Below are 27983 nucleotides of genomic sequence, written 5' to 3' on the forward strand. Positions count from 1 at the left end.
GCAGAGAAAGAGAAGACCCATAACTGAAACAGAAATTTTCTTAATGTACACTCCTATGGGAACCAGAGTAGATGAGCCAAAACTGGAGTGAAATCGTCCCTACGACTCACTCCAGTCAACAGCCTGGCAGCAGCATTCTGCATGAATTGAAGTTTCCAAACACTTCTCAAGGGCAGCTCCAAGGAGACGCCATTGCAACAAATAAGATCCGCCCTTCTCCCGAATCCCTTTCTGATCTCATTCAGTAGCATGACATCCTTCATTGCTCACCTGGCTTCACTGAATTTCCTTGTCAAGTTGGACTGGTCTTGTTTGAGACGGGATCGAAACCATCTCTCCACCTCCCGGTGTTGAAGGTCACACTGCTTGGCCAATATATTCAGCTCACTCTAGGCAAAAAAGGCACAAAACTACAGTAAGAAAAGTGATAAACATTCCAAGAAAGTTAAGTTTTGTATGACCACAACATCTAAATACAGTATTCCAAAATATTCCCTTCATATAAAAAAAACTAATATACAAGGAAGAAAGCTAGACCAAAACCTTCTGCCCTCCACAGAATGTAATTCAGGTGCTGTGTGCTAGGAATGTAAGACCTCTTCATATTTAAAAGTCCCTACTAGGGGTGTGCAGTTCGGGTTTCGGAAACCCGAAAAAAAAACCAAATCACCCCGAATCGATTCGGGAAACCTGAATCGCCATATCCCGAATCGATTCGGGATGATTCGGGATGATTCAGGGTGATTCTCGGCGCCATTTTGCTAGGCGCTTGCTTTGGCGCCTCCCCCCCTTAGAAGAGGGGGGGAGGAGTGAGTCACTCACTCCTTCTGTCACCCCCACCCCTCTTGCAAAGGAGGGAAGGGAATCCTTAGCTTTGCCTTGCAAATGCAAGGTGCACTGCACTTTGCATTTGCAAAGCAATGCCAGCATTCTGAGATTCCCACCCAAATTAACAGGTAGGGGAGGGGGAGCAGGAGGAGGGTGACTGTTGGAGTGTGGGGGGGTAAGGCAAGGGAGGGGGGACTTAGGTGTCACCAATCCCACTGCTGCATCCTTCTGCCAGCCAATAGATTCAAATCTTTGGCTGAGGCTGCAGCAGGGGAAGGGGATTTAAATTTGGGGCAAGACAGAGTGGTCTGAACAGTTCTGTTGCTGCTTGCTGACTGAGAGAGAGGAGAGAGGCTGTGCCTGGAGGACATCTGCCTGGAGGATCAACTGTGCTTGTCTGGACATCCTGAGAGGAGACCTGGTAGGCCTTTTTTTTAATTTTTATAAATTTTTGGATGCTGGCTGGGAAATGTGCTGCTGTGGCATGCCTATGCAAAATGATTCTTCAGTTTAGTCTGTCTTGGCATGGCCTGGGGGGACATTTTCAGGTTGGGCAGAAGAGGAGAATGTTGGGGGGGGGGGGTTTCAGCATTGGTTGCTGTGCTTTCTTTCTTTAATGTTTCCTTTGTTATGCTTGAGTGTGGGGTGGTCTTGATCTATTGTTTCCCAGGCCTAAGAAATGAATGTGCCAGCTCTGGGCCTACACAGGCTTTGGTGCCGCCTGTTTGCTGGCTGGCCTGGCACTCACAAGCATGCTTCACAAACTGGATTGGTGTGTCTTGCTGTGCTGTTTCTGGTCCCCTTCATCCAATTCCAATGCTTCCCACCCGGCTCTCAAACAAGTGTGCCAGCCTCTGGCCTACACACAGGCCTGCTGCTCTGGCTTTGGTGCCGCCTGTTTGCTGGCTGGCCTGGCACTCACAAGCATGCTTCACAAACTGGTTGCTGACCGTTCGTGGACCTCTTCTGGATTGGACTGCACTGCACTCGGAGGACATCGGCTTGGAGACCTCTGCGTGTGTGGAGGATCAACTTTGCTGCTGGACATCTGGAGAGGAGGACTGGTAGGGTTTTTTTTTTTAAATTTGTTTTTTGAATTTATTGCTACTGCTGTGGCAATCTGCCAGCGTATGCTTTAGTTTGGTCTTTATGGCTTGGGCTAGGAGGGACATTTGCTAGTTGGGCAAGAGGACATAGTTTGGGGGTTGGGGGGGGGTTCAATATTGATTGTTGTGCTTGCTTTCTTTAATATTTCCTTTGTTATGCTTGAGTGTGGGGGGTGGGCTTGATCTACTGTTTCCACCAAAAAATGAGTGTGCCATATTTGGGCTTACACACAGGCCTGCTCTGCAGGGTGGAAGTGTTGTGTTTTACCACTGGTTGGCCCTAGCCTTTCTGGGGGGGGGGGGGCTGCATGACCTGACTTTTAACTATGGCACCGCTTCCTCACAATGGCTTCTGGACTGTCTAGGCCCAAAGCAGATCAGGGCCTTGACTTTTGGGGGTTGTGTGTGTGTTCAGCGTGTTATTGACTCTGTTAACATGATTCCACCTTTCTTGACAGCACAGCAGAGGAGAGGAGGACCAGCTGCACGACTGCCTGAATATCACTGGACTGCAGGACTGGTGAGTGAGTCTGGGTTTACATTTGGGTGGGCTTAGGGGTGTGTTCTTGCTAGCTTGGGAGGGGGGGCACATTTTCAGACCACCACATCCACACCCCACACCGACACACCACAGAAACATTGTTCCCGCTAAATAGTGTCTTAGGTAGGTAGGCCAGTTGGTAGGTGTTAAGTGGCTAATTGCCCTCAACGTAATCGATAGGGAAACCAAACGTAGTTTTTTAAAAAAAACTAAATAGGGACTCAGCAGGAAAAGCATTAGTGAGTGAGAGTTAGGTTTGAATTCTATATATATACATATTTGGAATAGCTGTCAATAGGCTTCCCATTAGTGCCCCCTTAACTAGGGTTCCACTGCCCATCTCTGGCACCCATGGTGGTGCCAGGCCGGCCCGGGCATACTAGTGTGTGAGTGTCTAAGGCTGTCTGTCACCTACTGGGGTTTAGGGCCAGCTCAATTCTGGAGGAATTCAGCTGTTTGGCATGCTCAGGTTCCCCGACATAAATAGGGTTGCTTAAAAAGGCACTTGATAGTTCATCTCCAAGTCACAGAGCCACTAGAAGCACAGATTTAGAGCAGGTAACTTAGGTCTCGAAAACAAAGTTGACCTTTGTTTTCCCAAGGTTTTCTGATCAGTTAGTGTAGATTTTGGGAGGGGAAAGTATGTCAGAGAGGAAAGCAGAGAGGGGCCCCGGGGGAAAGACTAGGGAGAAATCTAGACGGGAGGAGGGGAGGGAGAGGGGGACTGCTGCGGCAAGCCCCCCCATCTGAACGGAGGAGACCCTCCCCTGCGCTGCTGCCATTCACCAGCCTGGCTTCTGGTGACAGGAAGAGGGTTCGCAAGACTCTCTTTCTTGAGGCAGCTGCTGGAGGGCCACCCCCAACCCGGGTGCGTGAGGCAGGGGCTGGCACTGGGCTGGGGCCTGCTGCTGAGGCTCCTCCTCCTCCAGTGGTTGCGAGCCAGCTGCTGGAGGAGGGGCAGCATGTGGTGTCTCCTGGGATGGATGTGGGGCATGTGACTTTTCCATCCCTCACGATCACCCCAGGAACCCGGAGGATGTTGAAGGAACTTCCCGTGAGACCCCCCCCTGGGGCGGTCCACCCCAGTTTCCTCTGAGGCCAGCAGCAGGCCTCTCGTGGCTGTGCAGGAGGAGAGGATGCAGGAGGAAGAGGCAGAGACTGTGGTGGAGCAGCCCACATCTCTGCCCCTTCAGCCTCATCCATCCCCAACTGCCTGACCGAGAGTGGGACACGGTGTGTCCGGCCAGAGCACCTCACAGGAGGTGCCTCAGGGTGGGCCCGAAAGCGCTTCTCCTGTGAAGCATGGGCCGTCCTGTTACTCCGAAATCTGGAAGCACTTCCAGACAACGGAGGATCCCCAAGCAGTCCAGTGCCTGCATTGTAGGCAGTGCGTCAGCCGTGGCAGAGATGCTGCACATCTCACCACGTCTGGGATGAGGAACCACGTGAAGAGGCACCACCAGGCGGTGCTTCTTCGGGAGGAGAGTTCTACTGGTGCCACACGGCCGCCAGCTAGCCAGAAGGAGGCAGGCTCCTCTGGTGCTCTCACCCCAAGGGTTCCTGCAGGGAAGGCATGCCAAGCCTCTCTCCCGGAGATGCTTGGTACGCAGGGCCCTAGTGTGCCCAGAGAGGGGATCCAGAGGGCAAGCCACCGCCTCACGCGCCACATTGTCAACATGGTAGCGGTGGATGGGAGACCGTTTTCCATAGTAGAAGACTTCGGCTTCTCAGGGCTGCTCCACGATTTCTTTCCCTGGTACACCGTCCCTGCTCGCACAACGTTGAGCAGATCGGTGGTGCCCTCGTTTTACAGGGCTGCCAGGGACCATGTGAAGGCACAGCTGTCCTGGGTTGCCGGGAGAACTGTGCACTTCACATCCGACATCTGGACCTGCCCAAGTGTGCAGCAAGTGTACCTCTCGCTTACTGCTCACTGGTGGGAACCTGAGGCGGTTCTGGGTGGGGGCCGGGGGGAGGTGCCTAGCACAGCTAGCCAGGGAAGGATGGGAGACCGCCGGGCCAGCTACTGTAAGGCATTGCTTAACGCCGAGGTGCTTGATGTGTCCCACATGGCGGAGAACATCGCTGCCACCTTGAGGAGACAGTTGGAAGAGTGGGTAGGCCAGGGACCCGCCACTGTGGGATGCATGGTGACGGATGGTGGCAAGAATATGAGGGCAGCGGTTCATCTAGTGAGCCGAGAGTGCGTCTACTGTGCGGCTCACAAACTTCACTTAGTGGTGAGAGATGCGCTGGGGATGGGCTCCTCGAAGGAACCCCTTGATACCCGGACTCGTGAACTCCATTTCCTGATCCAGAAATGTTGGAAGCCCACGGGTCTCTTCATGTGCAGCGTGAAGGCCACACACGAACTGCGCCAGACACAGGTCAGGACAGGTGTGCCAGAGCACGCTCTGATCACTGACGTAAGCACTCGCTGCAACTCCACCTGCGCCATGCTTGAGCGCTTGGTGGAGCAGCAGGCCGCACTCCACTCGTGGCTCTCCGAGAACCGCGGTGCGAGTCAGGTGGGTGAGTTCAGCCGGGAGGATTGGCTCACCGTCACCCAAACAGTGGAGGTCCTGAAGCCCTTCAAGGACTTCACTGTGGCGGTCTCGTCAGACACGGCGACCCTCGGTCTGGTCATTCCCCTGGTACACACGCTCCAGAGGAATCTGGCCACCCTTGCAGACCGGGTCGCGCCCCGTGCTGACCTTGTTCCAGAGGTACACGCACTGGTGAGAAGGCTGCAGCATGGCATAGCTGCCAGGCTAACTCCTCTCATGCAGATCGAGTCATACATGTTGGCGACCATGTGTGACCTGTGCATAAAGGGCACTTTCACTGAGCAGGATGGGAACCTCACCCAAGCCAGAGACGGGCTCTACTCTTGGGTGAGGCGCAGGCAGGCTGAGAGGGGACACCTGTTGACGGGGGGACGCGAGAGGGGCCCTGCCGTGCAGGTCCCTCTGACACCCCCTCTGCACAGGCCCCCCCCCGAGGCCACCACCGGAGTGCCGATGGAGATGGAGATGCTCCGGTGGGCCCTCGTCCCCTCTGGGACCGTGAGGACCGTGAGAGAGGATCCAGCGGAGGCAATGGTCAGGGACTACCTCGCGGAGCCCTGCGAGTCACTCTCCACCGATCCGCTCAGCTACTGGGCCAAGAAGGAGTCGGTCCGGCCAGACCTCTCCCTCAAGGCTCAGCGGCTACTCTCATGCCCTCCGACGAGCGTGGAGAGTGAACGCATCTTTTCTCATGCAGGCGACATTGTCGGCCCACATCGCACTCGCCTTCTCCCATGGAGAGTCGAGCAGTTGACCTTCCTGAAGGTCAACTCTCGCCTCTTTGATTTCTCAGGACTGGACTTCCAGAGTGACTGAGGTGAGCCCACCTTGTGGCCTGCATTCTCTGCGAGTCCAATCCTTTGGAATCGCGCTCTCCCCTGCATAAAACCCTGTAGACGCAGTTAAAACCGGCCAGTACAGGGAGGGTGGTTAGGAACCAGTGGCAAAGGGAATCCACCCAGCAATTTGAAGCCCCCCCAAGGGAATTCAAAACATATCCCAGCACTGAGACAGACCCTGTGGGACCAAATTTATTCTGAAAAATAATGCCCCAGCAACATGGATTGCCACTGGAGGGAGAAATAGGTTAGACAGGGATTGCTTAGGTGGGGATTAGGGAATGGGAAACTGTCAGATCCTTCTGTTTGGAATGTTTAAAATGTTTTTCAGTGTTGAAGTTTTTACAAAAGAAAAAAAAACAAAAAAAGTTGAAACGTTTGTTGAGAGTTGTATTTTTCTTTAAAAAAATGAAAAAACCCAAAAAGTTGAAATGTTTGTTAAGAGTTCAAATTTTTGGTTTTTTTAAAAAAAGAAAAACCAAAAAAAAAAAATTGTAATGTTGCTGTTTGGTTTGCTTGGGGGGGGGGGGGTTTGAAGCGGGGAGAGTTGGGGATGGGCACCAGCCAATGATGATGTCTTGCAGATGTTTCCAGTTACATGCTGAGGCTGGTGTGTGTGTGTGTGTGTGGGAACTCTGCAACACTGCTCCACAAATACCAGTGGTCTGTGCCTTGGCAGTGCCAGCTCCAGCTTTGTGTTGCTGAACTAAAAGCATCGCCCAAGGAAATGACATTGGTTCTGCTGGGACTTGTTGCAGTGGTTTCCCCCCAATTAAGTTTGGTGATGGAGGGGTGGTTGACAGATGGGCTCACGCGCCTAGAAATAAAGAAATTGTGAAAAAGAATAAGTCTTTTTGTGTTGTGTTTTGTTGTTATGGAGGAGGTGTCGAGGGGATGAGCAAATTAGTATTTTATTTCATGATAGTTGTGTTATTTTCCAACTAAGAGTCTAAGACAATGCTGTCCTGCCTGTGGGTGTGCCCTGCTGCCATGTTGCCTACATCTGTCAAAGACAGAAAGTGTTTTTGACCCATTTTGCCCCCCCCCATGCAACCCACATCTTGTAATGCTGGTTTCAAGTTTTACTGATTGTCTAATATTAATTGAGTTGGTTGTGTGTTACGTTTGTGTGATGTGACTCACTGCAAGCATGCTGTTTTCATGCCCTTTTGTGCCATGCTGCTGTGTAAATTTAAGCAGTTCATGAAATGAAGTGTTTTTGAAAGCTCTTGTTATGGTTTTGTTGAATCTCTGATTTGAAGTTGGTTGTGTTAATTTGGTCTAGGGGACTTCTGTTTTCATGTCGTTGTTCACTCCTACTGTATAAAACAATTCAGTTCAAAAATTTTAGAGTTTGTTAAAAAAAATTTTTTTAAGATTCTCTGATGTGTAGTGAATTGTGTAGTCCTTTTGTGTGGGGGACAATTAGTGTGATCTGTTGTTGTGATTTGTTGCCCTATTGTACTTTGAAAGTGATAAAATAAAGGTTTTTCAAACTTGAATCATTGTGTGTGTGTTCCCTTCTTTGATGTGAGGTTGGTTCCCAGCATTGGGAACAATGGGGCAGGCTGGCCAGCCTTCTCTGTAGGTGTGTGTGTGTCAGGTCAGGTGCTCTTTCCCAGGGACAAGTTGGCACTCAGGAGTGTTCCCATTGTGGCACCCCTGGGCTGTGCGGATTTGCCCTGGGAAAGAGAGTTTAGAAGTTCCCAAAGGGGGAGGGCTGGCCAGCCTGTTCCTGGGGTTATGGTGGGTGTGGGGCTGCTGGGGGAAGATTTGGGTCTGTGAGGGGCTAATGTTGGAATTTGGGTCTGTGTGTGGCAGCTGGGGGGGAATTGGGTTTGTATGGGCAGTAGGGGGTGGACTTTGGGGGCTGAGAGCACCTACTTGGGGAGGCCATGAAATGCCCCCCCCAAGTGGGAGCAGGCTGAGCCTTGGTGAGGGGTGGGAGGAAAGGTGGGAGAAGGGCCCCTGAGGGTTGGGGGGCATTTTGCATGCAAAATGCCACCCCTGGCAAAGGAAGCCTGCCTGAAGATCAGCAGCAGCAACCTAAAGCTATGCCCTTTTTTTAGGCGAGGATAGGGGGACCTGGTTTGGGGAGCCATAACATGGCCCCCCAAAGTACAATCGGTCTGAGACTTGGAGAGTTGTTAGAGAGGAGTTAGAGGAAGGTCCCCACCAATTTTGGGATGATTTGGTGGGAAAATGCCTCCCCCAGGCTTCAGAGAAGCCTGGGGGAGGCTTTTTCCCATTGAAAAGCTTTCCCGAATCAACCTGAATCAACCCGAATCGCCCCCGAATCGCCATTCCCGAATCGGCTTGGCAATTCGGATTTCGGCTATACCCGAATCAGCTTTTCGATTTGGGTATGCCAGATTTGGGAAACCCGAACCTGGGTGCCTTTGCACACCCCTAGTCCCTACTGATAGAAAAGAAGAATGTCAGAATGAAAAAAAAAATCTAGCTCACTTCCTTGGGGTACTCCCAAAGACTGCAGAGTACATTGTTTGGAGATGTAACACACTGAAAGTTTTTCTCACAGACTTATCATGACTTCTTGATCAGAAACCTATGGAGACAATGATCCACTTTGTCACAACTGAGCTATTCAGAAGGAAGAAACAGCTTAAGTTATGGCCTGCTCTAAAGGAGGCTCACTGACTCACCAGCACTTGGGAGGTGAGTCTGGGGCAAAGGGAAGGGTACTTGACAGCAAAAGGAGCCTGGGATGTGGGGACAGTGAGAAGAGGCACACAGTGCTACCAAAATAGGAGGTCTCCTTTATTAATTGGGAGAATTAGCATAAAAGGAGACAAGCAAGAGAGGGTAACTGGGATTCTACACCTATGTCTATGGGGATTTTTTCCATAGAGAACGCTCAAATAAATCAGGCAGATGTTTAACAGGAAAGTGGGATTTTTTAATTAAGAGAAATAAAAAAGCAACAGCACAAATACACACAGCACATGCTTGGAAAATCATGGAGGAAAATAGGAGAAAGCAGTTTCAGGGAGAGCCATACATACCTGTCTCAAACAACAGAGGTCCGCGGAGGCAGCAAAACGACCAGAGTTTCACAGAGAGAAGCAGGGGGGAAAGAATGCCAGGTGAATTTGGGGGTGCGTGGATCGGTTCCAGAACACATACAGAGAGCACAGGGCTGGAGAACCCAATTATGGGGCAAAACATTCCCTGGAGCAAAACTGACATCTTTGCCCCAAAACAATGGCTTAATGACTGTCTCTGGAGGTGGACAAAGGAGTTGGGAGAGATTTGATGTAATTATCTGAGGTAGACTGTAGGTGAAAATATTGCTTGATGACCTGGTAAGTCCCTGTAAAACTAAATAATTCCCAGCAATTCCTAGATGGGACTGATGTCACTAAGATCTCAATTTCTCTGAGCAAAGATATCATGCCAGCAACCCGACAGACATTTTTAAAAATTTTCTCCAGCCTTGGTTGGGAGACCTCAAACAATGATCAGGATTGCAGAGGCAGACAATGGCAAACCACTTTTATTAGTCTCTTGCCCTGAAAACCCCACCAGGGTCCACTATGAGTCAGTTATGACTTGAAGGCACTCTCTATCACCACCGCTCCAAGCACCTTTGGGCAGGGCATCCCCTAGCCACACAGGGCTCCTGGCATCTCCCACGTTAGCAATTAAAGTGCTGACTAAATTCTATCTCCCCCACTCACCCATCCATATTTTTCCCAATATGAATCCTATCTTGCAGTCTTTTGCTTTGCAAGGTTAGTGGAGAGAGCAATGTTCAGGATCTTAAATTTAAACCATTGCTTAGGAAACGTTAGGTCTGACAGTTTGGTTTTCGGTTTTTGTGTTGATCTGCAAACACACATTTTTCACTCTTCTAACTGAGTTTTCTGCCTTGAGAACATATGAATCAATGACCGCATATTGAGAATAAATCCTAGCAGAAATGGAGTAGAATTGCCAACAATTATTGCCTAGAATATTCAGAGATGTTTAAAATCACAACTTTACAGAAAACAAATTTGATGGTTTAATAAACGTATGTGAGGCCTACATAATTATTAGACAAGTGCATGGGAGTTTATTTGTTATTATTAATTGCTAAATGAACAGTTTCATTATTGGATTGTTTTGTGTGGTTCAGTTTCATGATTGTTTCTTTTGTTATTGCTATTTCATTTTTAAAATTATATTTTCCTATTATCTCCCATTGGTTTCAAAGGAAGTTACCCTCCCCCCTTGGGTCTACACCTTTCTGGTTTTCTATCTGTTCAAAATTGGAGGGGGGGGGGTCCACTAGACATGTGCACTGCCAAATATCAGAAAGCTGGAATAACAAGGTTCCCCTTTCTGAGGCAATGGAAGGTACCCATGTTTAACATTCAAGTCTATGGAAGAATTGATAGGAAACAGTCACATATAAAGCAGCTTAAATTGGTTCAGCAGTCACTTAGCTTGAATAACAGTAGCTTGAGCTTGCAGTAGGGACTTCTAGTGCCAGGTAAATTGCTACTGCTGCTGACTGCTGTCTTTTCAAAATCTCTCCTTTCTTTCCCTCTCCCTCGTCTGCCGCACCATGCTGCACATTCTTTATACCAGAGCCAAAAGATCCCCTGGCAGTCACCATGTGCTATGCTATGCTCATGTACAGAGGTCAAATAAGATACTGTAATGCGTGTATAAAATGTATGCAATTAGTGTTGCATTGGGATTACACTTGGGAGACCCAGACATACAACACAGACTGAGTTACCCAAGACAAACAAATCCCAAATTCGTTGTAATTCCCAAAGAACTTCAGCAGGTTCAGTGAGGGGGGGGTACAATTAAAAATCAAAAGGGTTCAGAGACACACTGGGTAACATATTTAAACAATAAAGAACTAATGAAGCAAATAAGAGTAAGGAGGGCTATAAAAATGGCTTCCAAAGAGCCAATGGGCAGAAGAAAGGAGTGCAGTTTTATGACCGTATTGGCAAAACACAGCAGAAAGAGAGATCAGGTCAGATCAGAGAGAAATAAGGTTTCCACGTCCCATGGAGTCCAACCCAGAGGGTGAGGTGGTCAGGGCGGAGTTTTGCTTCCCCCCACCGACAATGGCCAGATAAATGGTAATGAGGGATAGACGCTGAGAGTGGAGGAACCCCTGCTCCTCCTGGGGGACTGGTAACCATAGAGAGAAACAAAAGTTGCTCAAACAAAATGCAAGAATGTTCCCCCATTATAGACTGTTTAGAAGGGGAATGTGTTTCATTTTCATATTATTGTTGTTGTTTGTTTATGAGTATAGTTTATTTAGAGTTAGAACACTCAAAGAAAATATACACAATAAGGTATGGTAGCTGCAAATTTGAAAAACTAGCAGAAAACCAAACACACAGATGAAACCTTTCTGAATTTAAAGCATAAGTAATTAACATGGCATCTTTAGCAACATCAAGCTACCCAGTAAAAATGTATCTACATCAGCAAACTGTACTCTAGTCTATAGACAATAACCCAGTCTATAGTCCCTGTGCCATATCAAGGTCTCTCATTGAGGTATTACTTATTGCTGGACTCCAATAGCAATTTGAGTAGAAAGTCCTCCTGAATAATTCAGTCATGTATAGTTTGTGAAAAGCTGGGTGAGTGGGAGCTTTCCTGGCTTCCTTGGGCAGGCCATTCCTCAAGGCATTGGCAGAACATAGGGACAGAGGCAGTTGTGCAGATATGAGGGGGCTAGGCAATTAAGGGTTTTGAATGTAATAGTCACGACCTTAAATTGAGCCCAGTAACTGATGGGTAGCCAATAGAGTGACAGCAGAAAGAGTGATATGCATGCTCTGTCTAGTTACTGAAAGGAAAGTCTATCTATACGAGACAAATTACATGACGATGTTCAAGTGAAGGGAGACACAATGTTAGCAGGGAAGCTGAGTTTTAAAAGATAGATTGGAAGGCTCTGTCAATTTCCCTTCTCTACGAAGTCAGCAAAGTTCAATCCTCAGGGGTTTATTTCCTCTTTGCCTCCTGAAGGCTCTGTCAGTTTCACCTCCCCTTCTGGGACAGAAAGCGGAAATAAACAAACCCTCTGAGCAGTGATCTTCGCTGGCTCTGTAAAGAGGGAAATTGACAAAGCCTTCCGATCTGTCTGTTAAAACTTGGCTTCCTGGCTTCACTTGAGCATCCTCATCAAATTCGTCTCATGTAGAGAGACTCTAAATTGTCTGCTACATTTTGCATCAGATGGAGTCTCCGTGTTGACTTTGAGAGGAGAACTATATAGAGTGAATTACAGTAGTCTAATCTCGGTGTTACTGTAGCATGAATCCAGGTGGCTAGATCAGCCATGTTGAGTCAACAAGCTGTCTTCCAGGCTATTCTAAGTTGTGAGAATGTCTTTTTAGCTGCTGCATTTACTTGCTTCTCTAGCAGCAATTTCAATTTGTTTGCATTCAGCCATTTGACAACAGTGGTCTACAACATCTACTGCATTACCAGAGGATTTGGATAACAAGATAGAAAGCTGGGTATCATCTGCATATTGATGCACCCAATTCCATAGCTATGGGTGAGTTGTCCTAAAGGCTCTATATAGAGGATGAATAACATGGGGGATAAGATTGTGGCTGGTGGAACACCATAAAATAATTCCTTCACTGAAGATAGCTGGTCTCCAATAGCAAACATTTGAGTTTGTCCTATGAGGAACGATTTAAACCCGTCACATGCGGCCCACCCTTCCCTCATCCATTTATGAGTGTTTCACTACGCATGCTCCTAGATCAACATGCTGAACAGCATCGTTTGGGAAGAACATGCAGGCGGTGGATGACAGCAGTGCTCATGGTAGCACAGCCACAAGCACTGCCCTAGCAGAGCCATGAAATGCATACAGGCAGTATGGGCAGCGGTGAGTGCAGGTGGTAGGAAGGTTCATGAGAAAGAAGAAGGATGCACAGGTAGGTGGGGGCACACCTGTGTGGATGAAAAGGGTGGTATGAGCAGGGGGCTGGTGGTAGGTGGAGAGGAGCCCCATACTTGGAGCTCGCCATAGAAGGAGAGAGTATATGTGAACTCACCACTTTTGGTTTCTTTTGGTGTCTGTTGTAAAAAGCTTCCAGCACAGGATTTGGAGAAGCTTTCCTTTGCACCTTCTCCCTCAGGCCCATTTTTCTGCTCAGAGGCAGAGCAACAGTCCTGTGTGAGAGAGACCAAATATGTGATCCAGTTGAGCATCCTTTTCACAGCCTGCTTTCTGGGGCAATGTTAAGCACTCAGAGTTGACTCTGGAACACTGTGAGTTCCTTACTGTTAGGGATAGATTAACCTGCTCTTTTAATTCTCCTATTATCCCCTAATTGCCCTGGGTGCTTCATTCCACACTGCCAGAAATCCAGTTAAATGTGGGGAAGTTATAATATTATTCTCAGAAGTTTCTTGCATATTGAATGGCAGCTTCCCAGACCCTTCATTTGTAACTTCCTTCTTCTCTACAATCTCAAAGTTAAGGTAACAAAGGAAACATCAACACACTGCACTCATTCTGGTTCTGGAGAAGGGTAGAAATTCTCCTAATTAAACCAAAATTAAAGAGGAGTGGAAATCAGAACAAAGAAAAATTACAGCATAACCACGGAACAGAATGAGGTGGGGAGGGGGGCATGGAGATTCTGCTCATCCTTGCCCCTATATCAACTGTGTATGTTATTGAAAGACAAAGATATATGCACTTTATGCCAACTGATCTTTGAAATGATTCAACTAAAATGCATACACTCATTCAATTAAAACATTTTGATAATCCTGAAAACTCTTCTTTTATGGTGCGAATTTTTAAAAAGAAACACACAAGTGCCTAGATCTTTCCTTTCTTTTCCTTTCCTCTGATTACAGCTCTTTTGGTTAAATATCTCAAGCAGTCACAAATATTTTTTCAGATAATATTTTAGATTTCATACCAAAACGATTTTTAAAAATAAGCAACTGCCAGGGAAACGTTAGGAGACCTGTCAGATAAAAAAAGTGACTGTTACGAGCCCCTTTCTTTCTTTAGTTAAATTTTGTTTTTAACCCCTTTCTTCTTGTCCCTTTTGGGTAGATTGCTGCCACCAGGAATTTTATTCCAAAATAATTTAAATTTCCCCTTTAATAACATGCCCAAGGATCAGGCTCCTTCGTCGGACTATGTGGCCCTGAGGATAGGAATGAGATAGAGGAATAACACATACTCTAGGGAAAACAAAAAAACAAAATAAACTTTTATTTTTACAAGAAGCATATCAGTTTCATATAATTTCTTAAGCTTGATGGATTCAAAGAGTGTTATTTGTTCTTAAAGTTCCTTTTCATAGGCACAGTCACTGAGATTTTAATAAATTTTGTTAGGCTGCACACACAGTTTGCCTGCTTCAGATATCAACTTCTCACCCAAATACACATAGATTTTCTTTCAGGTGCACACACAGTTTGCCTGTTTTATTTAGAATAAATGGGTTTCTCTCAGACAAACAGAATTCAGATCTCCACACAGGTTATATATTTCTCTCAGAAATTCACAGACACTCTCAGGTTGCACTGCACACAGCTTGCCTAATTGAACTAGAACAAGAATTCTTTCAGGCTTCCACACAGGTTGCCTGCTTTGCCCAATCTCAATATTTCTCTCCACTCAGTAACTGAAAACTGCATTCACTCCGTCCACTCAGTCATCGACCAATCATCTCACTCACTCATCCCTCTCTTTCACCCCCACTCTTCATCTGTACAACACCAAGCATTTAAAGACCCACACACACATTTAAAATCATTACAGTGATTTTATTTTACACTGAGATTAAAAAGAAATGTTATCCAAACAGTGTGTTAAAAATCGGTATGTAAGAGTCACAGAGAAAGGACATTCCAGTAAAATATGGGCCAATATACCAATCTTTCCTAAAGAACCATTACACACACACTCTGAAAATGGGCTCCTCATTAATCTACCACTCATAACAGGGGTGGGTATTGAATTTAACCGAGATAGTAAAAAACCTCTAAAATAATTTGGAACAATCAAGTAGAAGGCATAAGAAGGCAATGGTGTAGGTAGAGGAGTTCCAAAAAATACGGAAGAAACCTTTAGAACACAAAGACATATACTCAAATAATCCATCTCCTGGATGTCTAAAGACATTTCTCCAGGGGGCAACCCTCTTTGGAGCAGTTAGCATAAGAGCTCGGCTTTGCAGGCAGAAACAGCATAAATTTAGAGGGCAAAATCTCCTGACTGGGGGCTGAATAACAGGTGGAGAAGTAAGTCTTATTTTGGGTTGCAGGGAGCATGTAGCCGTTCCAGTTCCTTATTCATCTCTCTTATCCAATACAAGCTTTTTGGAGACTATTCCAGTTCTTTATTCATATCTCTTTCCAATACAAGCATTTTGGAGGCAGTTCACATAGAAACTCTCTGTGCTGGAACCAGTGTTTGGATCGGAACTAGCACGTGTCTTCTTTTAGGGGACAGTCTCAGGAGTGCAGGGCTGTGTGATTTGGAGTAATCCAAAGATTGTTTAGGGGTGTATCTTCCCTCCCTCCCCATCTTTTCTGTGCATTTGTCCTAGGGGTTGAAATAGGTGACTCAGCCTGCCTTTGGACACTGGGGGATGCTGCAATTTCTCTTTGAATGTAACGTATAAGTCTAGCGATCTGCCACTCTCTTGTCTAAGGTGGGAATGCCTACTGACTCCTCCGCTCTTTGCCTCTGTGACTCTTGGGAAATCTCTCTTTTCCACATGGTCTCCAAGAGGAAGGATGTAAATCCTCCATGCTCCTCTATGGAGCTTCTTTTTGTCCACAAACCCACATCTAAAGCCTCACTGCCTACCTTTTCATGCCGTGGCATTATAATAGGGAATGTCACTCTTTAGATTAGGATCTTTCCCTTCTTATTACCAGAAGATATTGCTATGGAAGAAACCTGCTACAATATACTGTAAGTTCTATCTTTCTATGATTTTGTCTGAAGATTAATTAATTAGCACGTTTTTAAGGGTTTAAACACTTCTGACTATATTATTCTGCTATGTTACTCTGCTAAGTTACTAAACTAAACCAAACTAAATATATAATTCCCAATAGGGCTATGAGCCCAGTCTTGAATTTAATAAGTTTTTCAGGGCCAAAGAAAAGCCCATATTTGAATCTAAGAAGCAAAAGAGTTTTTTTAAAAAACTGCAAAGCCTAAACTTGAATCTAGAAGTAAAGAGTTTTAAACTGCAAAGTTTTTTTCCCCCTTGACTCTGCCGGTCTAACAGCCAAGCAGGACAAAGGACTTAATTCGCATGTGAATACCCTCACAGGCAACCTCACGAGGAACAAACAAAGAAATTCAATTAAAGGTCTAACAACCTTTTCCCAGCCATAAAACGTGCACAGAAAAGCAGAGAAACCTCCTTTTAAAACTTTTGGCTAACTTGAGCCTAGCATACACAAAACTAAAAATTATAAAAGGAGGAAAGTTTCCCAGAGAAATACTTTATACAGAAACTAAAAATTAAAGAGGGAAAATAAAGTTTTCTAGAGAAATACATTGAAATTTCTTGAAAATGTCAGACCAACTACTACAAATTGCTTTGTTCAGAGAGATATTTTCAACTAAAATGGAACAAAATGGAGATTTGCATGCTCATATTGGATCTTTGTTGAATCAAATAGATAAACTAGCTACTGTTGGTCAGATTCTAGCTGAAGATTTGAAAATTGCTTTAATTTTAAGCTCACTACCTAAAAGTTACTCCAGTTTAGCAAAGTCTCTTACTACAAAAGGAGCTACATTAGAGGAAGTGCTAGATCAGATAAGATCACAGTACGATGAACAGAGATCTTATCCTCAGGAAAAGAAATGCAAGACTGACTCATGTTTCATGGTCAGAGAAGCCAGACCCAGAGGGGCGGGACCTAGGAAAATTTATTACAGGCAAAGAGCCAATCCTAGAGAAAGGCAGACTCCTCCCTTCTGCTACAAATACAATAAGCCTGGTCACCTCCAGAGGGAGTGCTTCAGCAACAGAAGCTACAGACACAGGGGCAGAAACAATTTTGCTGCTGCAGGCAGGAAATCACAGGCAGAAAGAAACAGAGAAGATTTTTCTAAAGCAAGAGCTAGTAATTTCAGAGATGTTCCTCAAACAAGGGCTGATAGTAATTATCATGTGTCTCATATAACTCGAATAAATGATCGCCCACAGTGCTGGATATTAGTGGTGCAACTGCGCATATGACATCAGATATTACTCTGTTAGATGAATTGGATACCAGTGCATCTGAAAAAGTTATAATGGCAGATGGCACATGTGTGAATATTGATGGCAAAGGCTCAGTTATGCTTCATTGTAATACTGATGTCTCTAAAAAGGTAGTTAAAGTAAAAGAAGTTTTATACATTCCTAATTTAAAAGCAAACCTGCTAAATGTACCTGTACTATCACAAAAATGAATTTCTATACACTTTGAGAATAACAAATGTACAGTTTCTCCCAAAGGAGAGATAAATTCCACAGGTAGTCTCAGATATGGAGTCTTTGAACTGGACTACCAAGGAGAAAAGGCCTACAGGGCAACAACAGCTACCACAAAAGGAGAGCCAATTGAACTCTGGCATAGAAGATGTGCACATCACAATATGCAAGCCATAAAGGAGTTGCAGTCTAAGGACTTGGTAACAGGTATTAATATAAGTGCATGTGGTAATGATGATGAATTAGGCATTTGTTGTATAAAGGGAAAGGCAACTTGACCTTCAGTTCCCAAACAAAGCCAAAGGTGCTCAAGGTAACCACTTGAACTAATCCATACTGATTTATGTGGTCCTATTAAACCAACATCAACAGGAAATAACCTTTATATATTGTCTTTCATTGATGACTTCTTGAGATATAGTGTGCTATTTGCTGAAAGAAAAATTGCAGACTGAGCAGAAACTGCGTGATTATGTTTCCATGGTGTCTAACAAGTTCAACAGGAAACCTCAAGCTGTTCAAAGCAACAATGGCAGTGAGTTCATTTCTCATGCCACACAGAGATTTCTCAGGGAAAACAGAATTCAACATAGATTCACTGTTCCCTATAACCCCAAACAGAATGGGGTAGTGGAGTGTAAAAATCATTCTATCATGAATATGGTCAGATGTATGCTAATTGATTCAGGACTTCCCTACAAAAACTGGGGAGAAGTGGCCATGACTGCTATCTACTTACAAAACAGATTGCCCACTAAAGCTACAAACAAAACTCCTTATGAGTTCTGGCATAACAAGAAGCCAAGTATAGAAGATCTTAGAGTATTTGGATGCAAAGCATATGCTCACATACCAGAAGAAAAGAGATCCAAACTAGAACACAGAGCCTTAGAAGGCATCTTAGTAGGATATGCTCCAGGATGTAAGGGATACAGGCTTTATAACCCAGAAACTAACAGTGTTACTGTAAGCAGAGTTGTGCAATTTGATGAGCGACAAAGGAGCAACGAGAATGCTGCTACATGTGACCCTTCAGAGGGAGATGATGATGAAAATCAGCTGCTGCTGTATTAGCCAGATGACATTGCTACACAGATGCGACCAGATATACAACCCGGTGATGAGGCAATGGATGCAGCCACTGAGCAGATGCAACCAGAAGCCCGACCAGGTGAGAGAATAAAGGCGGAAATTCCCAGGCCAATAGATGTGCCCGTAGAGCCAGAGCCGGCTGCAGAGGCAGAGGTGACTCAGGACCTCAGGTGCTCTCAGCGCATCAACAGAGGAGTTCCAGCAGAGAGACTGACCTAACTTGCAAGGTTGTTGCCACCACAAGAACCAACTTCATGGGCCAAAGTTCAACAAATGCCTAAACCAGAAGCAAGAAAATGGAAGCAAGCAGCACAAGAGGAGATAGAAGCTCTACACAAAAACAAAACATAGACTCTCACAAAACTACCTAAGGTAAGAATGTTATTGGATGTAAATGGGTCTTTAAAGCTAAGAAAAATGAAAATGGGGCAGTTGAGAGATACAAAGCTATATTAGTAGTCAAAGGATATTCTCAGATTTATGGAACTGATTATGATCAAACTTTTGCACCAGTTGTAAAATATTCCACAATCAGGATGCTTTTAAGCATAGCAGCTTCTAGAAACATGCAAACAGAACACCTGGATATAAAGACTGCATTTTTACATGGTGAAATTGAAGAAGAATTGTATATGAGTCAACCTCCAGGGTTCATAGATGAAAAGAATAAACATTTAGTGTGCAAACTTCAGAAAGGACTTTATGGTCTTAAGCAAGCTGCCAAATCTTAGAATGATAAACTTACCAAAATGTTACTTGATCTAGATTTTAAATGAAGCAAAGCTGACCTCTGTCTTTACAGTAGACACAAGAATAAGAGATGGACTTTTATTTTGGCTTATGTTGATGCTCTTATTCTTTGTTATGAAAATTCAAGTGATTGTGCTGAAATTATATCTCATCTAAACAAGGAAGTTGAGGTGAAATGCTTGGTCAATGCTAATTTTTACTTGGGGATCCAGATCGAGAGGGAACCAGATGGCAGTTACCTTCTCAGCCAAAGACAGAAGATACTAGAACTACTGGAAAGTTTTGGACTAGAAAATGCCAATCCAATGCCCACACCAATGGAAGTAGGTTTTCTGAAAGAAAAGGAATCAAATGAACCTCTACCAGAGAACAAGTACAGAACTGCCATAGGCGAGCTTCTTTACCTAGGAATGATAACAAGACCTGACATTGCAACAGCTGTAGGTATTCTATCCAGGAGGGTAAGTAAACTCACTGTGAATGATTGGACCACAGTAAAAAGAGTCATGAGATATTTAAAGGGTACTGCCGATTCTAAACTAAGGCTGCCAGCTAGTAAAAATCCCACACTATCGAGATATGCTGATGCAGATGGAGCTTCTTTTTGTCCACAAACCCACATCTACAGCCTCACTGCCTACTTTTTCAGGCCGTGGCATTAGAATAGGGAATGTATCTCTTTAGATTAGGATATTTCCTAATGCTATGGAAGAAACCTGCTACAATAAACTGTAAGTTCTATCTTTCTATGATTTTATCTGAAGATTAATTAATTAATTAGCACGTTTTGATATCAAAAATTTTCATTGGATGGGTCAGTATACCCAAATCATAATATTCAATATCAATATCCATCACATTATATCACTCCCACCCATTCCCCCCCTTTTCAGTTGACTTCCGACAGTTTTCCATTCCCTTCATCTACATTACATCACTATCTCCTATAATTAATTTCTAATTAATTATAATATATAGTATAACATATCTATATCTACCGTGTTTATAATAAGTCTCTAATATTACTTTCAAGATTATAATATAAAATATACTATATCATTCTTACTTATATACTATTCATATTTTCACCTCTAACTAATATAAAGATCTCTTCTCCCCTCTTAACAACTATCCAAAGACCACATTTTGCCTTTCATGTCCCACTTTTTTCCCCCATAATTCTTAAGTTTCTCCCAACTCATAGCATATTCCACGGTATCTTGTTCTTTCAACTTCCTTGTTAGCTTGTCCATTTCTGCCATATTTAGTAATTTCAAAATCCAATCTTCCACTGATGGTATCTCTGGAGTCTTCCACAACTGTACATAGGACATCCTAGCCGCAGTAAGCATATAGAACACCATTGTTCTATCCATTCTATCAAATTCTTCTAGGTTCATACTTAATAACAACAATTCTGGGCTCTTAATCACATTTTTCTGTAAGATATCTGCCATAACCTCTACAATTTCCCCCCAGAATTGTTTAGCTTTTCACAAGTCCACCACATATGATAGAATGAACCTTCATGCTTCTTACACTTCCAACACTTATCTGACATTTGACTATTACCATTTGCTAACTTTTTTGGCGTTAAATACCATCTATACATCATTTTATACACATTTTCTCTTATAGTGGTACATGTTGAAATTTTTATAGTATTTTTCCACAGTCTTTCCCAAACTTCCATCGATATATCTTTATTACAATTTATTGCCCATTTCACCATCTGTACTTTAACTATCTCATCTTCTGTAAACCATTTTAACAAAATTTTATATACTTTAGATATCATCTTTTCCCCCTCTTGAAGTAAACGTTCTAATTCCGAGTTCTTAGCCCTAAATCCTACCTTTCTACGATCTGTATCATATAAGTCTTTTATTTGTCTATATTGAAACCAACCATACTGAAACGGCAGTTCTTCATTCGTTTTAAGTATATATTTATCACAATCTACTCTTAAAATTTCTTTATATGTCCTCCACTCCTCTCCATCATATTCCATTTTTGGGTTTACAACTTCTGCTAGTATAATCCACATTGGAGTCTCTTCATCTAAATATCTCTTATATTTTTTCCAAACCGCAAATAAACTCCGTCTCACAAAATGATGTAAAAACATAGCATCATTACTTTTTGCATCAATTGTACCAATTCATCCGCCAATGCTTTGTAAAATGTAGCCGTAATTCCATCTGGTCCTGGCACCATTCCCACTTTCGTTGCTTGTATCACCTCCATAATTTCTGTTACTGTAATTTTAGCATTCAACTTGTCTTTCAATTTCTTAGGCACCTCTGGCAATTTCATTTTAAGAAAAAATTCCTCCATTAACCTTTTATCAATAGGTTTTTTCTGATATAATTTCGCATAATATTTATAAAATGCTCTCCCAATTGCATTTTGATCAAATAACTCTTTTCCATCTTCTATAATTTTGCTTATCATTTTCTTCTCTCTCTTTTTCTTCAGCTGCCATGCTAGATATTTTCCAGGTTTGTTGGCTCCTTCAAAAGATTTTTGTTTCAGTCTTTTCAGTTCCCATTCCACTTCCTTGTTTTCCATCACTTTTATTTGTTCCTGTATGATTGCACAGAATAGTTGGAAATTGTGAGATATGCCTAATAAAATCTCAGTTAACTGTAATTGGCTTCTCTGGGATCTTGATGCGTAATGTTCACTGAGCACAATGTATGCAGATTGCAGAAGGGGCTTCAACAGAACATTTGCACCGCTGAAAGCATAGCCCTCATGTTAAATTTTTCTGGCATGTAGGTCTCCAGAACAGTGTGCTGAAGAGCTCTGGGACAGAACAGAGTCTGTTCAGCAATCTTTGATGGAATTATGGAAATATTTCTTTCCATGAAGGCATGGCAATGCATGTCTCTTACATGTTATAGATGTTGGCATACAGTCTCTTTAGTCTTCAAGAATGTAGGGTTAAACTGAACTTCTGGAATCATATATGCTTTTTTGCATATTATCAAACTGGTGCACATGTAAACTTTGCTAACCGTGATGGAATCATCCATCATCATATATTTGTGTAGTATGTTACTGATGTACACGTGTTCCTGTACATCAGAAAACATAGCTCAAAAAAAGCCTAGAGACAATTGTACAAACACCACAAGATTTTCAGGGTGTGAACTTTCAAGAGTCAAAGTTCGCTTCTTCATAAGAGGTTTGATTCTTGAAAGGTTATACCCTGGAAGTCTTGTTGGTTTCTAAGGTGCCACTGGAATTAGCCCTGCTGTTCTACTGCAGACCAATACAGCTACCTACCTGAAAACATACACCGAGAGATTATGTTGTATGCAGTGTTTTACCTCTGCACATTCTTGGCAATGTGGAGGAAGGACCTGTAAGCAATATCAAGCTGTACTTGGCACTGTTTCTGTAGAATATTAAAAAAAAACAAAACAAAAAAACAAAGCCAAACAGTGGAGGATTCCAAGTATGTCAATTTCCTCATGGAAACAAGAACATGTAATTTAAACTACTAAACTAAACTGGAGAACTGGGTTTGATTCCCACTCCTCCACATGAAGCCAGCTGGGTGACTTTGGGTTAATCACAGCTCTCCCAGAGCTCTCTTAGCCCCATCCACCTCACAGGGTGATTGTTATGAGGATAATAATAACAGACTTTGTAAACTGCTCAGAGTGGGCATTATGTTTTTGCTGTTGTTACTGTTGTTAAAAGCTGGAAGCAGTTTCAACAAGCCTTCCTAAATAAAGATTCAGTTTCGTTTTCCCGGCCATGTCGGATGCTCCTCTCCGCAGGTCCGGAGGGAACCGTCTGAGCAGCCTGACCGGGCGGTTGACCCGTGAGGGTTAACCCCCAGGACTCCCAGTGAGGGAGCCTGGATCCGGGGCGCCGCGGGAAGAACCCCCTGGAAGTAATGCAGGGGGTAAATTGCCCGCTTGCTCCAACGGAGGCCGGCAGACGTGCGCAGCACCGCGTGTGCTGCCGGGCCATGGAGAACGGCAATAAGCAGATTTAAGGTGAAGACCTGTAAGTAAGCGAATCCCTTCTGATTTTTAAGCGTATGCGAAGGATCGGTGGGAATTGAAGCTAAAAAGGTGCAGACTTCTTCCCCTGCACCGAGTTTCGGAACTTAGTTGGCGCCCCCCCCCCAAGATGGCGACGAGAAAGCAGAGCCCAGCAATAAGTAAATTGGTGATGGCGACGTTACAGGGGAAGGGGGAAACTTTGGAAGAGATGGTGAGATGAGCAGTTTTCGATGCTGTGCAGCCCTTTGTAGCGAAACTGAATGAAATGGGGCAAAAGGTTGATTCAGTGGAGAGCAAGGTGAAAGCCATTAAAGAAACAGCGACCGGAGCAGAGCAGTCTGCGCACGAGAACGCAGTACTCATGAAAGCAACAAGTAAGGAAGTGAAGCTTTTGGAGAATCAAATAATAGGATTACAAGTGGACCGTGCCCAAACGGTATTGCGTCTTCAAAATGTAAAAGAAGAGCAAAGTGAAAATTTAAAAGATTTGGTGTCTGGACTTTTGGCGCCATTCGCAAAGGCAACTAAACAAGAGTTAAAAAGCGATATTTTGGAAGTCCGGCGGACATCTTCAAAGTATGCAATGAAGCGGCAGCTGCCTCGTGAGATTATTATTGACTTTTCATCTAAGAAGACTCGGGGCACCATCTTAGACAATTCGTATAATGTGGACTTGGATTATTTGGGCAATAAGGTTAAAATATTGAAGGATGTTCCATTTTTGGCTCGTAAAAGAAGATTCAGGTATAAAGCACTTGCGGCTTTCTTGAGGAAATGTGATATAAAATATAAATGGCTGTTTCCAGAAGGCGTCTGGTTCAGATATAAAGATCAAACTTACAAGATCACATCGGACGCGCAGCTGACAGACTTTTTGTTCAACCATCAGGAGTTTCAGCAAGAAGAAAGTTCGAAGTCTGAAGGGGAAAGTGGGGGGGAGGAAAGAGCGGGCGCAGCTGCTCCAGCTGCGCAGAGAGAATTGAGACCGAGACGCAAGTGGGGGGGAAAGAAGTCCTGATCCTGAATATAATCTGTATTGTATAAGACCTACCAATCTGATAGCATATTAGAAGGTTAACTTTTAAGAAAAATTGCAGCATGAAGGGAATACAAGACATGTAGTGTAGTGTTTGTTGTTTGTATGTTAATTTTTCCTTTTCCCAGTCCTCCCTTCCCTTTTTCCCCCCTCCCCTTTATACTTTTGTAGTCTTCTGTAGTTTTTTTCATGTTAGATATTAAAAAATAATAAAAACTTTCAAAAAAAAAACCTTCCTAAATAAAGATGGTACAGAGTGTTTTTTGTCTCTGGAAAGGTTTGCTGCAGAAACGATGAGGCTATTGTTTGGCAGTGCATTTATAAAATGCAACTCATCAAGTACTTCTGATTAGACATGGGCACGAACAGCATCACAAATGCAAAAAAGCCACGAACAGCTCGTTTGGCGGCTCACGAACAAGCTGTTCGTGAGACGCCATTCCAGAGGAACAAGTGGTTGTCGAAAGCCTTGTTTGTTGCGTTCGTCCACTGTTCGTGAAGCCAGACAGTCAGGCACCTTCAATCAATTCCCTTGGCAACGGAGGCAGGGACTGCCTGAATTCTGTCTGCACTCCTTCTGTCACCCTGGAAACCCCAGTCAAAGCCCAACTTAGCTTGATGGGCAGGTCTTCCTTCCAAGTGTGGAGCTCCAAATTGGTTACAATTGGTTACATGGGACCAGAGATCAGGGGGGAGGGAGGGGGACGGGTGGTGTTCTGTAGCCATGGGCACTCCAATCTCATCCCTGCAAACCCTGTTAGGCAGTTCTGACTGCCAATCCCAGACCACCTGCTTTTCTCTATGAGACCTCTGGCTATAAAAGGAAGCATGCTCCAAACTCTGGCTTTTCAATTTGAGCAGGCAATGGAGTGGGAGATAGCTGTTGCTAGCCTTTTGGGAGAGAGGGAGAGTGCATTGGAGCTGGGATTTTTTGTGTGTGTGGTGGGATAGGGATCTATCCCCTCTGGTTCCAGGGCTGCTGCCAGGCCCTGGGGCCAAGCTCAGTGGGCACCTCGGCTGAGGGATCACCCTGATTATTATTGCCTGATACGGTCAGGTAGCTGCGAGTGCTGGACTAGGGCTCTAGCCCCTCCCTCTGGTTCCAGGGCTGCTGCCAGGCCCTGGGGCCAAGCTCTGTGGGCACCTCAGCTGGGGGCTCACCCCCTGATTATTAGAGCATGATCCAGTCAGCTTTCTGGGAGTGCTAGGCTAGGGCTCTAGCCCCTCCCTCTGGTCCCAGGGTGCTGCCAAGCCCTGGGACCAAACTCATTGGGCACCTTGGCTGAGGGCTCACCGTGTTCTCTCCTTTTCTTTCCTCCTTAATTCTTGTTTGCTGGCACAATGAGGCTTTGGGCGGGGGCCAAGGGTGGTCGTGGGGGGAAGTGCAAAGACTGTCCCGGTTGTCCCATGGGAAGCAGTACTGGGCAGGGTTCTGTGGCAGCAGAGACTCCCACTCCTCAAAAATCACCTGTGGGGGCTGTGGAGGAGGCCAAAGAGTTCTTGCCACTGGGGGAAGAGGAACTCTTTAAACCGTTTTAGGAGGAGGAGGGTGAGGGATCCATGGAGGAATGGTTGGGCTTTGATGAAACATCCATTCAGTCCCCATCCCAAACTCCTCGTGCTATCCCTGCCTGCAGGCCACCCCTCACTCCGTCTTCCATTGCCTGCTCCACGGCGCAACCAGTAACCCTTCATCCTCCTTCCCCTGGAACAGTTAGGGGACCACTGTTCAAACTCTCTGTATGCTGGCACTTTCAGGCCCTTCCAAATGACACCCGTGTGGTGCAGTGCCATGTCTATGATGGCTTGGTGCATAGGGGCAATGACCCAAGGCATTTCTTATTGACGGTCCTGGCTAGGCCCCTGAAGACATGCCACCCGAGCCTGTGGTCTCTGTCCTTGGGTAGGGAAAAATCCAGCAGAGACGGAGGGCTACCAGCTCCTCTGAGCCGGGATCAGCGGGAGGGTCATCGGAATCCACCCCAAGCAAGAAGACTTGCCCCGAGGGTGCTGCTGGTGGGTGCAGAATGGTTAGGCAGGCCGCTCTTTTGAATGTTGTTCTCTCAGGGTCAGGGATAGTGCTATTGAAAAGGGTGAGGTCAAGGGCTCAGGAGGTGGGTGTTCATGTCATGGCAGAAACAATTGCTCTGCAAGGATTCCCCCTATCCGTAGTGGAGGGCATGGGCTTCCAAAGGCTGCTTCAGCACTTTGCCCCATGGTTCTTCATGCCATCACAGCACACCATTGGGCATCGAGTTCTGCCTGCCCTCTAACAGTCTCTGTGAGAGATAGTGCTCAGGGAGCTGTTGGCCACCAAAGGCCGTACAGTACACTTCACGACCGACCTCTGGAGTGGCTGTCATCACAGATACCTTGCCATCACCGCCCACTGGTGGCAACCAGAGGACCTCCACCACCCCTGTCCAAGATCTGGCACCCAGAAAAAGGTGCCATGCTTGAGACTGGGCTACAGGGTAGTTCTTCTCCAGGCCTGAGGGATGGATGAGGTCCATACTGGGAAGAACATTACCACCCCCATAAAGGCAGCACTGAGGGAGTGGACAGATTGCGGGGAGGGTTTGTCCGTGGCTTCAAAGTGACGGACTGAGAAAGCAACATGTTGGCAGCCCTGAAAGAGGCATCCCTCCCAGGCCTAATGTGCATGGTACACAACCTGCACCTGGTGATGAGGGACGTGCTCGGGCTGGGGAGCAAGCCAAGGCACAGCTGGGAAGAGGGAACATTGTGTATGTACAATCTGCTAGACAGCTGCCACCGCATCGTTTCCCACTTATCTCGCAGTATCAACTTTTCCCGTGAGCTGTTCCAGAGGCAGGGGGAAGGGGGGACCCCAAGCACCAACTCTTTCAGGACCTGTCCACCTGCTGGAACTTCACCTATGATATGATATATCGTCTGGTGGAGCAGAAGGGCCCATTGCAGGACATCCGGTTATCCACGGACGTTCTGAGGAGGGGAGAGGAGCTGAGCCTCAGCTCCATGGAATGGAGAGTCCTTGCCCAGACGTCCCAGATGCTGAAACCCTTTAAGGAGGCCACCAAGCTCTTGTGCGCGTACAAGGTCAGCCTGGGTCAGGTCATCCCCCTTATCTTTTTTTTTTAATAATTTTTTTTTATTGGGTGAGTATAATATAAATGTTTACATTTTCCAAATCTGCCCTTTCTTATCCTATTCCCCCACCCTTTCCCTCCCCTTTCTACTATAGACTTCCAACAGCTTTCCAACCCAATATCTAATTCTACTCTGCTTAATATTATTTGATTTAACTCATAAATTGTCCTCTTAAATCAATACCTATTTCATATCCACGTTTCCCTTTGTAATGATCACCATCTCTTCCTTAGTAAAAAACTAAAAATTGTCTAATAACCACATCTCCCCTTTTATGTCCCACTTTTTTTCTACATATTGTTTCAGTTTCCCCCAGTCTTTGAAAAATTCTTCTGGATTTTGTTCTCTCAGCTTTCTTGTTAATTTGTCCATTACAGCCATGTGTAGCAGTTTTTGTATCCAATTCTCTATAGATGGCACTTCTTGTGTCTTCCATACTTGAGCATACAGTATTCTTGCCACCGTTGTCATGTAGGACACTAATGTTCTATCTTGTGGAATAACTCTGTCTAAATTCAAGTTCAGCAAAAGCAGTTCCGGGTTTTTATTTATTTGGATTTGTAAGATTTGGGACATAACTTCTGTCATATTCC

General features: G+C 45.0%; 1 protein-coding gene and 1 pseudogene across 1 annotated transcript in view; both read right to left on the bottom strand.

Moving 5' to 3' along the window:
* Positions 1 to 27983, bottom strand: part of LOC129330659 (ceramide synthase 4-like) — a 323796-nt pseudogene that overhangs the window by 254382 nt on the left and 41431 nt on the right.
* LOC129330660 (ceramide synthase 4-like) overlaps positions 1 to 27983 on the bottom strand; it is a 66480-nt gene that overhangs the window by 25951 nt on the left and 12546 nt on the right. Inside the window, exons 2-3 of the mRNA XM_054980795.1 lie at positions 12940 to 13057; positions 271 to 389 (exon numbers count right to left, since the gene is read on the bottom strand). Of these exons, the coding sequence (XP_054836770.1) occupies positions 271 to 389; positions 12940 to 13057 (237 nt within the window). The remainder of the gene's footprint in view (positions 1 to 270; positions 390 to 12939; positions 13058 to 27983) is intronic.

Source organism: Eublepharis macularius, chromosome 5 (genome assembly GCF_028583425.1).
Source record: "Eublepharis macularius isolate TG4126 chromosome 5, MPM_Emac_v1.0, whole genome shotgun sequence".
NCBI classification, from domain to species: domain Eukaryota; kingdom Metazoa; phylum Chordata; class Lepidosauria; order Squamata; family Eublepharidae; genus Eublepharis; species Eublepharis macularius.